The sequence below is a fragment of the Haliotis asinina genome, chromosome 15, assembly GCF_037392515.1.
Source record: "Haliotis asinina isolate JCU_RB_2024 chromosome 15, JCU_Hal_asi_v2, whole genome shotgun sequence".
NCBI classification, from domain to species: Eukaryota; Metazoa; Mollusca; class Gastropoda; order Lepetellida; family Haliotidae; genus Haliotis; species Haliotis asinina.
The window spans coordinates 35,145,007-35,161,120 of NC_090294.1; the positions used below are offsets into that span (position 1 = coordinate 35,145,007).

The 16,114-nt window shown below is 39.3% G+C and overlaps 1 protein-coding gene across 1 annotated transcript; it reads right to left on the minus strand.

Moving 5' to 3' along the window:
* Positions 1–5,555: 5,555 nt before the first annotated feature.
* LOC137264992 (uncharacterized) lies at positions 5,556–9,227 on the minus strand. Its single transcript, XM_067800329.1, has 2 exons — positions 9,223–9,227; positions 5,556–5,904 (listed from the first exon to the last, which is right to left on the minus strand). The coding sequence occupies exons 1-2, from the start codon at positions 9,225–9,227 to the stop codon at positions 5,556–5,558; spliced, it is 354 nt and encodes a 117-aa protein (XP_067656430.1).
* Between the last annotated feature and the right edge of the window lie 6,887 nt (positions 9,228–16,114).

The window sequence follows — 16,114 nt, forward strand, 5'->3', positions numbered from 1 at the left end:
GGGGGTTGTTTTGTTTTTTTGTGTGTGGAGGGTGTGGGGGGTGTTCTTGTTCTGTTATTAGGGTTTTCCTAGGTGGTGGGGATGAGGGGGAGTTGTCTTTCGTTTCCCTTGTTGTGTTGGGTGTTTTAGTGTTAGTTGGGGATGTTTTGCGGAGAGGGGAATCTTTCCTAAACAAGACTGACACAGGGGTTTATGTTCACGTCGTTGCGTTACACACAGTATTCTTATAATTGTAAACGGTGTGCCCGGATGACTTTTGTTACTGACACCATCATCATTCCCCGCCCATCACTAGCACTAATAAGGTAACATGCCATGTTTCAAGTGGCTACATACACACAGTATTCTTATAATTGTAAACGGTGTGCCCGGATGACTTTTGTTACTGACACCATCATCATTCCCCGCCCATCACTAGCACTAATAAGGTAACATGCCATGTTTCAAGTGGCTACATACACACAGTACACACATTAAACAAGTTAGTAACAACTCAAACAAATCTTCCTTCTGTCAAGAGTTGGATAGTTATTTGGAAGTAAGTATTTCAGCATGTCTTACTATAAACATCTACCTCCGTTGAGTATTATATGTTACATCTCATTCATATATCCTATCCACACATCGATATACATGTATATATTTTAATATGGGAAAATATTTACCATTGTCTCCAAATTACTATTCTTTGCCGTTAATGCTTTTTTTTCTTTCATGACAGTAAAAGAGTACAAAGGTTTCTGTCGACAAATATTTTGATTTTTTGATTTTGAGGCCTTCACAACTTCAGACCGGATTCGCAAATCCGCAAACTGCCACTCTGGGACAAAAAAGTACCAATTTGTTACATTAAATCCTGAACGCAAATAGAATTAAAACATCCCTATTTGAGAAGATCAAGTGCTTTGTAAGGTGAGAGTTTCAGACAACCTTTACTAAACCAACGATTTCCGACACACAAAGAAACTCATTTTGTGCGTCATGATGCAAGAAATAAATTTCTGTATTCATTGAAACATAATTACAGGGCAGGATAGCTTCAATAAAAACATAACACAAGAAGGACATTAGACATAGCCTATTGGACGGAGGTGTGAGGAAAAAGAAAGGCGAAATAATGGACATTTCGTTTGATAAATGACCCTTTGTCACGTGATCATTAAGATCGAATTGGCAGTTGGGGACAGAATTACGGTGCTTGGTTCAAAGTTAATTTCCGGGCGGATAGAAATAGTATCGTTTGCCCTGACACCGGGCAGTGGCTGTGACGGTGTTCAGTGACCACTGGCCAGTGGTAGCTGGATTATCATTACATGCTTCGATCACTCCCTCATGTTCACTGGACACGTGAAATATGAGTCCGGAGTGGTGGACATTATAATAACTGAGCAGTGGTCATTACTCAGACAGTCAGTTGTTTGTGTTTGTGTGAGTCCGAGCCCATCACAAAGCATTTAAATCAGTGGTCAGTGAATCTCGAGTGGTCAAGATTGCAGATCTTCAACACAGGACAATACGATGGCCAAGTCGCCGCAAGGGTATAGCATTCCCTCTCATGTCAGTGATGAACTGAATGTAGTCTACAAAACTCCACCAAGTACTAATTCGTTTTTTCTTCAACGAAGTTAAAGGGTATTCAGTTTCTATGTAAGGTAAATTACTGTATTAATCGCCTGACTTTAGTAGTGTTTAATAAACTCATTTAGAACTAAAGAACCACGACCTTCTGTTGACCGCTACACCCACAACACGGCGAGGTTTATCTCTTCCGCTCAATCAAACAGCCCCGTTTGTTCATAAGACAGAACGGAAGGCAGGGAGTTATTTCGCCTAGTATTTTTCTGTATTGTGATTACAGAACACAAATTGATATCTCCGACAGCACACAATTACCACACAATCGATTGCAAACAAAGAAAATCTTTAAAACGGCAGAGTTGAAATGTTTCAGGTCAATATATTATCTTACAAGTAGTTATCGTCACAAAGGTAAACATTTCGGAAATAATATTTATATGATTTTTGTTTTCATGCAGGAAAATCTATATTTGATATATCTTTATCGCAAAAGTAATAATACGATAGATTTCAGAATTAATCGTACCAGTATGAATTCTGCGAAAAGAGGATTCGAGATACGAACACGCTGTGGCCCACAATAAAGGTTTCTGAAACCTCTAAGATATTATAACGGAAATATTCTCTCACGTGCAAATGTCAACCAGGCTTTTTCTTATTATATTACAGAAATAAGAGACATAAGGCGGACTTGTTGAAGGTCGATTCTTCAATATAGGTGCAGGTCCCTCATCGCAAATAAATTATTTTGCCTGTGTTTCTATTTTTACAATCCACATCTCCTATAAACATAGGTTTTGGTGAAAACCTTCCTCTTGTTCAAATATTAAAAATCAACTCCCCGATTGCTGAGGCATGTTTGATAATTTTGTGTATGTGCACATTCTCATTGTGGAAATGACAAGGTTCTGATTATTAAAAACAAACAGCTGACAACTGAAAACAATTTCTAAAACGTTGGTACAATTTCTAAATCCAACAGTCTTTAAGTACTTGTAATACCCTAAGAATGAAGATTTTTATGGATATCAACTTCTTTATGAGAGAACACAACGTTTCGGAGTTAATGCTTACTCCTTCATCAGGTGATTGAGAAAGGGATACAGAGGTGTATTTATATGTACAGGTAAAACAATAACAAAGTAACAAGTGGAATGAGTTAACGAAAGCTAGTATAAACAAGCACTGATAGGAAGCCGATAGTTAAGATAACAATGATGGAAGCCAATGGTAATGCATTACAGTTGATTGGATATGTTTACATAACATGATTGGGGATAAGGATGGAAGCCAATGGTGATACATTACGCATGATAGGATGATGTACATAACACACGATAGGGGGTGAGCATGTTACATGAGGGTTGGTGATGTACAAACACAAGTATGTACTGGGTAGATACATCACCAACCCTCATGTAACATGCTCACCCCCTATCGTGTGTTATGTACATCATCCTATCATGCGTAATGTATCACCATTGGCTTCCATCCTTATCCCCAATCATGTTATGTAAACATATCCAATCAACTGTAATGCATTACCATTGGCTTCCATCATTGTTATCTTAACTATCGGCTTCCTATCAGTGCTTGTTTATACTAGCTTTCGTTAACTCATTCCACTTGTTACTTTGTTATTGTTTTACCTGTACATATAAATACACCTCTGTATCCCTTTCTCAATCACCTGATGAAGGAGTAAGCATTAACTCCGAAACGTTGTGTTCTCTCATAAAGAAGTTGATATCCATAAAAATCTTCATTCTTATGTATTTTCACTTCTAAATGACATTCAAAGACCCTTGTAATACCCTTCCTAAAAATTACAGTACGCTATTGTAAATTAAGTATCAGATGTTACTTACTGCCATACAGCAACCCGTCAAAAAAGCCAGTTTTACCCCAAACAGATCTATCTGAACGTGCATACTGACATTCTCGTTATATGAATACTGATCGTCATTACAAATAGCATGTGCTGGTGGTGCACACTGACACACATTGTATCAGTACATGCACTAGCCTGCAGCTGAGTGTCCTGCAGAAATGTTAGTGTTCCCCAATTCAGTCGGTGGAGTAGCATAGTGGTTAAAGTGTTCGCTCGTCACACTGAAGACCCGTGTTCGATTCCCGGCATGGGTACATTATGAGAAGCCAATTTCTGCCGTGTTGTTGGTATATTAATACAAGGAGCGTAAAACCATACCCGATTACTCCTTAATTCAATCAGGTCTGAATGTATCTGTCGCATCTAAATGCCACTTAAAGATACTGACAAATAATAATGTCCAAGAATAATTCTCATACAGCGGTGTCAGCTTGCGTTTGTCAAGTCAAGTTTATTTGTATGAAGGCCATTGGACCATGTACACATAGTGTAATACGTTTATATCGAACATGCATTACATATAATGCACATGGGTGTAATATGTAGATTATATATATATATACGACATATTTCAACAAACATACTGTTCTGATATATATATATATATATATATATATATATATATATATATATATATATATATATATATATATATACGACATATTTCAAACATACTGTTCTGTTTGAAATTAAGGTTTGAGAAATACATCAGCATAAATTATTTACTACATCGGAACATCAGCACATTTCTGAATATTTGGATTGCAGTGATACATAAATGGTATATGACTGTGTCTTCTATACCTACAGTATTCACATACGGGGGAAAATGACACTTATCTTCTATTCCAGTGTTACACATTTCACATAATCATTGGCTTAATTCAATTCCCAACAATCACCATCCCCCTTAACCCTTTTTTAAATTCCCCATCTGAGTCTTATAATTATGTTTAGTTGTTTTCTAGGTTTAATAGAGTTCTAAGAAGATGTCATATTTCATATTGTCGATATTCACTATATCTAAAACTTAAGGTATAAGTATCATATTAACTGCAACATTCTTAAATATTTGATGGTAAGATGAAATATTACCAACTTGAGAGCAGCAAGCATGCCCAAAACCAAGCGTTTAAAACATATTGGTAGACAGTTGGATGTAATTTCTACCACTTACGGGACCGTTTATTAGATCCTGCTCCACCTATTGTCTGCTTGAAGTTAATGTGGCACAACAATAACGCTGGTCTTAGCGGTGTGCATTGATACAGTCTAATGACCTCCCATACTGATCAAGTATAAGCATCAAGTAAAATTATCTTAAATTCGATATCAAACAGTGTAAAATATTGTACAATAAGTATACAGTCTGACGAAGGAAATAACAGACAAGTCTATCATACGGGTAAATTATTAAAAGTCAATCTTTACTGATAAAAACATGACCGTGAAATGACACGGTTAATGATACAGGTATCACATGGCTAAGATATTAGGGCAGTTTGTGGAGGTATAGAAGCCGTCAGTGGACACAAAGTCGCTCCACGGTCACTTCTTACAAACAGTATTGGGTTCCCTCGATGTTACAATTATGGTCAAGGGGGTTTGATATCCGTATCCGGTGTCACCTAATCAAAGTCACCCGGGCCAAATATTATGACCCCTTTGCTCGGGACGGCAACTTCAAAGCCACCTGAAGCTTTCAGTTAATGATGATTATTATGGAGATATTATCATTATCGGGGAATTGATACTATGACTCCGAGAGTTTCTTTCAAGTGAAGTATGGGTATTTGTAAGGGGGGTCCACAACCGGATTGGGCGTCTGTTACTTTAATCTTTGTATTACTTTTGAATCCGGGTAAATTGATTTGGATAGTCCTGTGAAAACGAGGACTTGACTTTGACTTTCCTGGTTTGATGCTTAAAGTAGAACCAGAACAAAATAGATCTAAATTTATTTAATCATTAGAGGGATATATTTCACGTGACAGACTCGCCGTGTCGTTTTGTAGTGATACGATCGGCTGGCGAGCATTGTTAATCCACATACCCGACAACTCATTACACGAACACCAACCATTTGTTAACCACTCTTGATATCACTGGTGAAGATGATGGTGTTATCACTGGTGAAGATGGTGATGATGATGGTGTTATCACTAGTGATGATGATGGTGTTATCACCAGTGATGATGATGGTGTTATCACTAGTGATGATGATGGTGTTATCACTGGTGATGATGGTGTTATCACTGGTGAAGATGATGGTGTTATCACTAGTGATGATGATGGTGTTATCACTGGTGATGATGATGGTGTTATCACTGGTGAAGATGATGGTGTTATCACTAGTGATGATGATGGTGTTATCACTGGTGATGATGATAATCACAATATCCACAGATAGCAGTACTTGACCGTCGATGATCGCACTGCTGATGTCAATGATGATGATGATAATAATGATGGTGATGTGTGTGTGTGTGTGTGGGGGGGGGGGGTGTGTTTGATGAAAATTAATATATCATCCAACAGGATAACAGTTCTTCAACTGTATCAAAGTACGACTGGATATATGTAGGAACAATCCTCATTGATGCGATAGTATTAATGTGTTCGTTACATATATACTTCCTTTCAAAACGCACTAGTGTAAATGTAGCCACTTACTTTAGGCAGCTGTACTAAACTATATTTGGCAAAATATCCCATACTGTTTAAAGGTACTGTTTACACATGAACTGATGTAATCAAACTGGTAAAGTTAGTACGATTTTCATTATGAGTTCAATAAATGATTACACAAATAGTGAAAATTGGCAAATTCTTCACAAATCTTTACACCAAAACGCAGCTGTTCACATGCATGATATTTGCCCATGCTTTCCAGCATTTTTGATGCATGATCCTCGTGCAATTCATCTGCATACGGTTTGCAGTTGACACCCCAAAGTTAGTGGAGATTAAAAGTCTAAACTTTTGAAAGGAAGTATGCATGGCCATACTCATGCTTGTCCCCTACTGATTTGTGTTGAAAAAACTGGCTAAGTCCTCATTCAGCTTGTGGAGACAAGTCCTCCTCTATATTCTGTAGAAAATCTTAGTCCACGTTCACACTTAACGCGAGGAGATATTATTAGGCCAAACCTTCACTTAGGTTGTCGAGAAATATTAGGCCACAGCCTGACTTAGCTCATGGGCAAAATATTAGGCCATGTATTCACTAGGCTAGTGGAGAAAATATAAGGCCCCATGACCACTTGACTTGTGTCGTCATGTCTTCTCCCAACCAGTTGGAAAAATTTTACACCACAGCCTGACTTCTCTTAGATTGTAAAACAATATGAGGCCACAGCCTGACTTTGCTTGCATGGATCATATTAGGTCATGTCTTCTCTTAGATTGTAAAACAATATGAGGCCACAGCCTGACTTAGCTTGTATGGATCATATTAGGTCATGTCTTCTCTTAGATTGTAAAACAATATGAGGCCACAGCCTGACTTAGCTTGTATGGATCATATTAGGTCATGTCTTCTCTTAGATTGTAAAACAATATGAGGCCACAGCCTGACTTTGCTTGCATGGATCATATTAGGTCATGTCTTCTCTTAGATTGTAAAACAATATGAGGCCACAGCCTGACTTAGCTTGTATGGATCATATTATGCCATGTCTTTTCTTAGCTTGTGGAGAAAATATAAGGTCACATCATCACTTAGCTTCTGTGGATAATATTAGAGCACATTCTCACTTAAATTATATGGACAAAATTACGTCACTTCCTCGCTTAGCTTGTAATGTCAAATTAAGCCAGGCACACTCTCAGCTCAAATATGATTGGACATGATAAGTGTTGATCACAAGGACGACGTATTACAAGGACAACCTTTGACCGTATGGAAATGCATGAAAGAAAAATGTGAGAAAGCTTTGATAATTTTAGATTTGTTCATATGTATGGTGTTTGGGTTATCTGGACACGTTAAGTACACCATATGCACTATAAGATTGCTTTATGGACGCTCTTTGGGAATATCAGAACATGACTCTTTGAGCCACGCTGACTTTGTTTCTGTGAGTTGGATTGGTCCCTGACTTCAGGTGTCTCCCGGGGGAGACTCAACCCAAACAGTACTAAAGTCTGTACTACAGGGGGACGTGTTACCCCAAACATAGCATATCTTGCATATGTCCGTGGTTTAAAGACTGTCTCTTGAATTCAGAAAATGCGCATTTGGGGTTTTCTTAAAACTATGGTGCGCCTAGCATAAGTTGAAAAGGCCACCTCGGTGGTTCGTTAATAAAAAGTCTGTCAGTTGAAGAATCCCAGGCCTAATCGTCATACGTTATATTATGGTACTTATAGTTACCTTGTGAACAATATAAGGACAGAGTCGCTATACCGTTTATGCTAGGTATCTACATGAATGTGAGACATGGTACCTCAGCGTACTAGCACTATAACACCCGGTTTTAGTCTGGTTTGGGAAAAACAGACTCATGTGCTTATTGCTATGCAAGTACAATAACACCCTTCCATCTCATCTCACCATGCGTCAATACCTTGCACAAGATTTTATGTCTTCAGGTGTTTATCTGGTAGTCTTAACCGATATATTGCTGCAATGTCAACGCAAGATTGCTGTACTACATGATCATATGTTATTGAAATAGATAACTGCCTTTGCGTGCCTCTGTCACCGGAGAGCAAAGTTAGATCCCTTAGTAACATATGGGTCAGCTGTTTGCCCATTGGCTCAAATCCAGCAACCATCTCTTTCGTCACTTTTGGAGAGAAAAATTGCAGCAGACATTACTTTTTATAAAGCAACATTAATTGAAGTATGTGAAAAGTTTCAAACCGACTAAAAGTTACACAAAACCAAATGCTTTCGCATAGACTTCTATTCTAACGATATAAGTTCTTTACAAATAACCACTAACAGCCATTGCATTATACGTGTACAGTATGACCTTAAGGCTATAACGAAAAACACATATGTTGGTCAGGTTAACCAGTTCCAGTTTCAAGTTCTGAGAGGTGAACACACCAACACCAGGTCCGCCCTAATTGTCACCAACTTGATTTGGTTCTGTCTGCACACATTCAGCATAAGTCATTATTCCTTATAAAGACCAACCTAAATGTTGAAAAATATGGTCATTTTTAATTACTCATGGATGTACATTTAAAATCATCCCATCACAGCTGCTTACAGGCTACATCTGCACTGAGGACTGCGCTGAAAGGTGTTTGTTGAATATCTGTATCTGTAGTTGAACCTAGATGACAATCTATATATCGGCGTGTCAATAAACCTTTCTTCATGGTACGATGATTTTAGAGACGGTTGTGTTGTCTAACTTAATTATAACTGTATCCCTTTAAGGAAATAATTTTTCCTGCTGTCGACCACTTGTTTTCCATGCCCAAACTTGATACATTTTGGTAAATATAGGTGTGATATTGTAAAACTGGTATATAACAACATTGTCTCATATCACTATACCCATGAAAATCATGGTTAGAATTTATCTTCAGTAACCGGTGCTTGCCGTAAGAACTGACGGGATCGGGTGGTCAAGTTCGCTGACTTGGTTGACACCTGTCATCGTATCCCAGTTGCGTGCATTGATGTTTATGCTACTGATCACAGGATTGTCTGGTCCAGACTAGATTATTTACTGATTACTGACCATATAGCTGGAATATTGCTGATTGCAGCTTTTACCAACAACCCAACCAACCTCATATTTGTAAGAACTATTGGTTAACAGATATATGTTTTTCATTACTAGAATGTAGCCGTTGGAAATCAAATCTAGGAGTAGATCATAAAAGAGATGAATTCATTGTGTTTAAAACTTGATATAATGATAAAATACAAATGGAACCGACCTTAGTCTAACATGAATAAATAATTCACATGTCACATGCGAGTGACAGTGTTGAACACAGCTGTACTTACATACTATTTAATTAATACTTCTTATACAACTCGTAACAATTAATCTAGCCACATTAAGCACATCATGTCACAGAGTGCAAGTTAAGCTAATTGTGAAGGGGTACACTGGAAATTCAAACCAGTTGCAATTCACACGATTTTAGAGATGTCTAATCGTTTCAGATCGATCCCAACACAAGTGTTGACAGTCATCAAAGATACGGTGTTAATTTCCCCAGCTAATGAGCACTGATGGCAAGGTCACGTGTAGCATATGACGTAATCAACTAATCTTGATATGACAAGTGACGGGTGAATGGCTAATACAAGTTACAGGTGGCCAAAACGGACCAATCAGCAAACAGTTTACATTATGCGTTCCATGGCACCCAGTCAACAGCTGCGGGAGACCAGAGAGGGTTAGCACTGTTGAAATGATTAATGCCCAAACTGCACTCTAAGTACACTTTGTATGAATCACCCAGCGGTGTAATTCACCTTATCGAAGAGGTATCATTAGGACGGTCAAAACTTGTTGAATTATAGAGTCACCACATCGCCCATTTGGCCTGCTAATGATTTTTGTTCCATTTATCGCTATTACTAATGGGAGCTTTATTGTATGATCGAGGAATCGTATTTCAAAATGATTATAGCTGTCCAAGTTATCCATTTTATCCTATCTGGTGGCATTTTGTGATACATGACGAAATAAAGTTGTCGCTATTTGTAGAGACGATATTTATAGGGTTGAAACGTAGAACTTCAAAAACAATTGATATATTGTTAGTAAAGAGGTCTTTAGCGTTACTTGTCTATGTAAGATTGTGTAACCACGGCCTGAAACATGCAAGTGGTGGTTTGGGGAAAGTGATGTAATAGAAATTCGAGGAACATGTAAGAAAAGAGAGAAAATCAGACAAAGTTCAACACTTTTTTATCCCACTGTCTAGGCAACAGGCGGAAATACGTCACTGGTTGAACGATCAAACAGTAAATATAATTAGTAAAATTTCTTAGCTGGATGGTAGATAATAAATAAAACAATGATTCCAGTCCTGAAGACAATACGCTGATGTCATATTGATGACATACATGAAATATCCGCAATGAGAAAAATCGACAATAATTAGAAAAAAACATACATATGTGTAAAGAATACAGTAAAAGACACTACATTAACCTAACAATCTGTGTTTAAAATACGCGACATTACATTTTACAGAAATACACGAGCACAGTCATTGCAGACATGGACTGAAACGTATCTCATGATATGCGCAACACTCGCGCTAAAAACATTATGCTTTATTAATATTCAAACGTTATTCAGAATTCAACGAGAGTGAACTATCTTTATGACGAACATGTTTATACTGAACTAGCGGAGAAAGTTTTTAGTCCAGCCCACTTGTTTTCTAGTCGATTTGAGTATAACGAAATACAGTTATGACAAACTACAATTAGTGGTCGACATGAGTTAAATTATGAAATAACAACCGTGGACAGTACCGACGGGGATTCGAAAACACACGTACGCACACTCGCACGTACACGCACACGCACGTTTTGGAATTCCTGGATACGTCAATGGACAGTGTACATAACTCTTTGTATGTCTGGCATAAGGAAATGTTTGCAGATGACCAACTGGCATATACCCCAGTCTTGTTATATCTATGAATCTCCATTTATGTCAACTATGTAAAGATATGATATAGCACGTGTATTGTGTAGTAGAACCTGGGAAATGCCTCTCTGTATGAAACAACGGAACAAAACATCGTGGTAAACAGAATGAGAAATCATCTGCCATTGTAGATAAGACGTGAAGGATATATCGCACAGAAGGTAATTGTGATGTACAGGACTTCCAAACACTGTATTCTGGTAATTGCTAACACTTTAATCATATCAAAAATTGCTTTTCGTTTTAGGTTGATAGATGGTACTGACAATATGCCATGTTTCCTTTGAGCGTAAAAGTTAAAACATTAACGATTAACACACAGCTCCCATTAAATAACTGCAATAGATGTGATGATGAAAGACGTCTACATGCTGGGACGTGGTGTAGTCAAGACTGAATCTGAGATCGTTTTTCCGTAACATCTTTATAACACCTTGATTCCACTTTGTTGCGAATAAACTCGGTGCGCCTAGTGGCAGCAAGAGTTGTATACTCCCCAGGAGACGGATAATACGATGTGATGCTGAGATTGGCATTCAATGATAGAAGGAAACAAATACCAGCACCTTGATCAAGCACTAGCTGCACGGAAATCTGCGTTATATAAATATCCTATCTTATTTACAACCTTGTATAATGACACGCGAACAGGTGAGTCTGAGCGTGTTTCCTCCATGCAAATACAATAACAGATTCCTATTACTTCATACAAAGAACAGGGTCTAATGTGCGACTTGGTATACATCAGTAATTTGTAACGAAACGTCAAATATCATAAAGGAAATCATATAAAGGATGGGTCAGCTCCAGTGACTTTACATCTGTAAACATTATTCATTCATAACAGCTTCTCTCAAATAAGATCCCAGCTGACAACTTTTTGGATGTTTTTAAAGGTTAATGGGGGTTTGAAATATGTTATGGAAACTTGGTCAGCAAACAGATGCAAGTGCTGATGTCTTAATATGCGATGTCGAGTAAATGTGTTTACACAACGTGACTGGGAACGGTGTTCCTTAATGGCAACTGGAGGTCATGATAAACCTCAAAGCGCTCGACTCGTGGTCATTTTATGTGCGCTTTAACCAATTAGCGTGACCATCACAACTGTGTTCCCAAGGATACTGCTGTTCATATCACCGTTTAAAAGAACAGACACGCAATAGAGGCACGGCATTATTGTAGACACACGTTGTAGCAGGGTGTAGATATGTTATATTTATCATGTTCATGCTTATGTACTTTCGATCATTTCCGCTTGTGCTGCCTAAATTGACCTATGATGGCCGAGCTATGGATGTTGTAGATCTTCCTTGTCTAACGGTAGCCTCTCTTTATCTGAGTTTGGTTTTACGCCGCTTTTAGCAATGTTCAAGCAATATGACAGCGGGGAAAACCAGAAATTCCCATGTAGCGAATGGAACTCGGTGTGACGAGCTAACGCTTTAGCCACTTGGGCACCCACTGCCCCAACTCGTTATCTACCACTGTTTGTGCTGTTCAAGTTAGATATCTTATAGTAGTAGTAGTAGTAGTAGTAGTAGTAGTAGTAGTAGTAGTCGGCGTAGTCATCGTAATAGGTGTCATAGTAGCAGTAATCGTAGTAGTAGTAGTAGTCGCAGTAGGCGTCGTCGTTGTAGTCGTTGTAACAGTCGTAGTAACAGCAGCAGCAGTATTTAAGACAGTAGAAGTATCGTTATCTACCTGTGTTATGTTCAACTACTTAAACATACATGATCATGCATCACACTAACTGCTCCTCTGCTTTAGCGTATTTGGAACATGTTAACCAGAAGCAGGGTACACCTAACACAGCAACATTAGCAGGGTCGTTGTCTGCCAGTAAATGAAAAGTTGTGAACTTGTTAAATATCATGTTTTAAAAGTTTAGTCTAATGACCTAGGAGTGGTGCATGCCACGTCCTGTGTATGTTCTGATTGTATTCAATGTATTCCTCCTGGTCAGGTCATGCAGGTATGTCTGAAAGTCCGCCAGTGTAATGGCCCGACCTTGGCATTCGCCCAATGTCATCATCAGTTTGAGAAGCCTTCTTGCAATTATCTTGTTTGGCAAATCCTCTTCATTTATTACTTGAAAAGACTCATTAAGCGAATATTCGGGTTGACAACACTGGTTAATTAATGCTCGGGAATTTAGGTTACATAAGGCAGGATTAAAACGTAGTTAGCTTTAAATGTAAGGAATTCTAATTTGATTGATGGAGTCATTTCACATCGTGGCATAGACTCGTGATTACAGGTAGCATGGTCTAGCAATGTTTTCACCGTGGGAACATGTCGTAACAAGACGCCAGGTAGACATATCGACGCCACCTACACTATGCAGAGTGAGGGAGGGAGTTGGTTTTAACGTCGCTTTGATCAGCACCAGCGTGATACCACGGTGTGTGAGCTGACTGAAGGAGGATAACCGGAAGTGATGTTTGTTTCTGACAAACCGGGAAACAGAATTCGATTGGCTGATTAGTTTGGTGTTTAACGCCGCACTCAGCAATATTCCATCCACATGGCGACGGTATGTAAGTAATCGAATCGGACCAGACAATCCAATGATCAACAGCATGAGCATCAATCTACATAACTGGGATACGATGACATGAGTCAACTAAGTCAGCGAGCCTAACACTCGGCTTCGTTAGTCGCCGCTAACGACAACAGTGGGTTACTGAAGACCCGGATCTTCACGGAGAACTGGAAAGGACTAGGATGCGCACCCACAATCACTGTCAAAAGTCGTACCAAAGGGACGCAACCCTGGACGGCAGTTTTGCCCTATGCCTAGAATGAATACGCGAACATCATGTTTAAGGCGTTGATGATGTGTTTGATGCACTTTACATGCATCATACGAATGAGCATCTCACTACAACACAGGACGTCATAGTGAACATGCAGGTCACAATTTCCTATTAATGGACAGGCTGTGGTGAATTTTGAAGTGCATACATTCTTTTGCAGTGTAAAAGGTGCTGGGTGGCACGAGGTGTCATTTAGTGCGAAGAGATTATCTCCCTTTGACCGTAAATCATGTGTATGATGTTTGTTCGTCCTGAAGGTTACACAAAACCCAACTGACTTCTGTTGTAACGTTATACATATTGTTTTCAATTAACTAAGATATCCAAAGCTAGTATATGTATAAAGTGAACATAGCCTGGTCTTAGAGAAGCAATAAAAATGACCACGTCAGCCAGCTTCTTTGCCAGGTACAGAAAGCTGTACTGACAAACAGCAGTTCCGCACAAAATGCCAACCGCTGGAAATACTAGTGGTGACAAACAGTAAACGTTATCGTGTAAAAGAAAAGCGGACTCTATATGTCAAAAATATCATCAGGTTTGAATTACAGGATAGCAGTACATTTCAAAAGCACAAAACGCTTACACAAAATCACCCAAACACAAACGTCAGATTACATGCTGTACTCTGCACTGGAAGCTCACCAAGAAAAGAGTGCCAGTTAAACTACAGATTCTGATTTAATGTGGTATACCCTGCAATGCTGTCCTAAGCAATGTCTCTAGTGATCAATAGCATGAGCATCGATCTATGCAACTGCGATACGATGACGTGTCAAGAAAGTCAGTGAGGCTGACCACCCTATCTCGTTAGTCGCCTTGTACGTCTAGTTACTGAAGCCAAATTCTAATTTCGATACTCGCGGATGAAAAACATGTATCAAGTGTCGATAGGAATGTGCAACTCCTCAACGGTAACGCCACTAACTATATCTTTCCTGGTTTTAGTGGCGGAGTGAGTATTGTTTTACGCAACATTAGCAATACTTCAGCTGGTTAAACCAGTAATGTGCTTCACACTTTGTACCCATGTGGGGAATCGAGCCCGGGTCTTCAGCGTGACGAGCTAACAACTCAGTGGGGTGAAAATGAGTTTAACCGTGTAGTGTATATTATTTCGTTCATATCACGACGTGCGTGAGTGTGTATGTGTGGCTGCGTGTACTAGCCCAGGCTAAAGCTGGCTTTATAATGCTCGCTCACTGAGACATCATACCTCAGTTGAGCATGAAGAACCCACTCAGATACAGTATATTGACTCTGAGCCGACCAATCCTTGTTGTACTCATCAATGCCGAGCGCCAGGCAGGGGCCAACAAGTACCATATTTTAACGTCTTTTGGTGTGACTCTGTCGGGAATGGAACTCGCGGAAGTGATCCTTTTTGCCACTAGACTACCCCGACCGCCCCTACGATGAAAAGAGATAGATCGTCCAGTTTCAACTTCAAAATCTAGTGCAGCTTATAATCTCCAGTCCATATTCCTTTACCTTCTGCAAAATCAATGTATATAATTTAATAAATGTGTGCCTTCACACAAGGCTTGATAATGACAAGCGTTGCGAAAGGTTACGTCTGCAAGTGTCCATATTTACGTCACAACCAGAGAATCAACTTCCAACTAACACCGTAGTTGTTGCTTCGGTACATACACACATTAGTATGACGTAAACGTGATTAACGTGACGGACAGAAAGACGTATCTGTATGTCGGTGTGCTATTCCAGGGGTATCACGGTGGTCTGTGCAGTATGGTGCCTAAACCAAGCAGCTTGCACCAGCTGACATGATTAACGATTGGCGCTCACAGGCACCGTGACAGCATTAGCCAGAACATGGGCACCGTGACAGCATTACTCAGAACACGGGACACCGTGACATAGTGCCAGCCAGGAGGGTCACCGTGACACAGTTTCAGCCCGGTCAGAAAACCTGATCACTAGACCCAGTAATAATGTAATCGGGATACACCTTAATAACAAAAAGTTGACTGGTAGCCATATGATTCTTTTGTTGTTTAACACCGTCCTGAGCAATATTCCAGCTATATTGCGGTGGATCAGATAATCAACAGAATGAACGCCGATCTACGCAATTCAGTCACCGTGATTGGCCACCCCTTCCCGTTAGTCGCCTCTTACGACACTGGCCACCCCTTCCCGTTAGTCGCCTCTTACGGCAA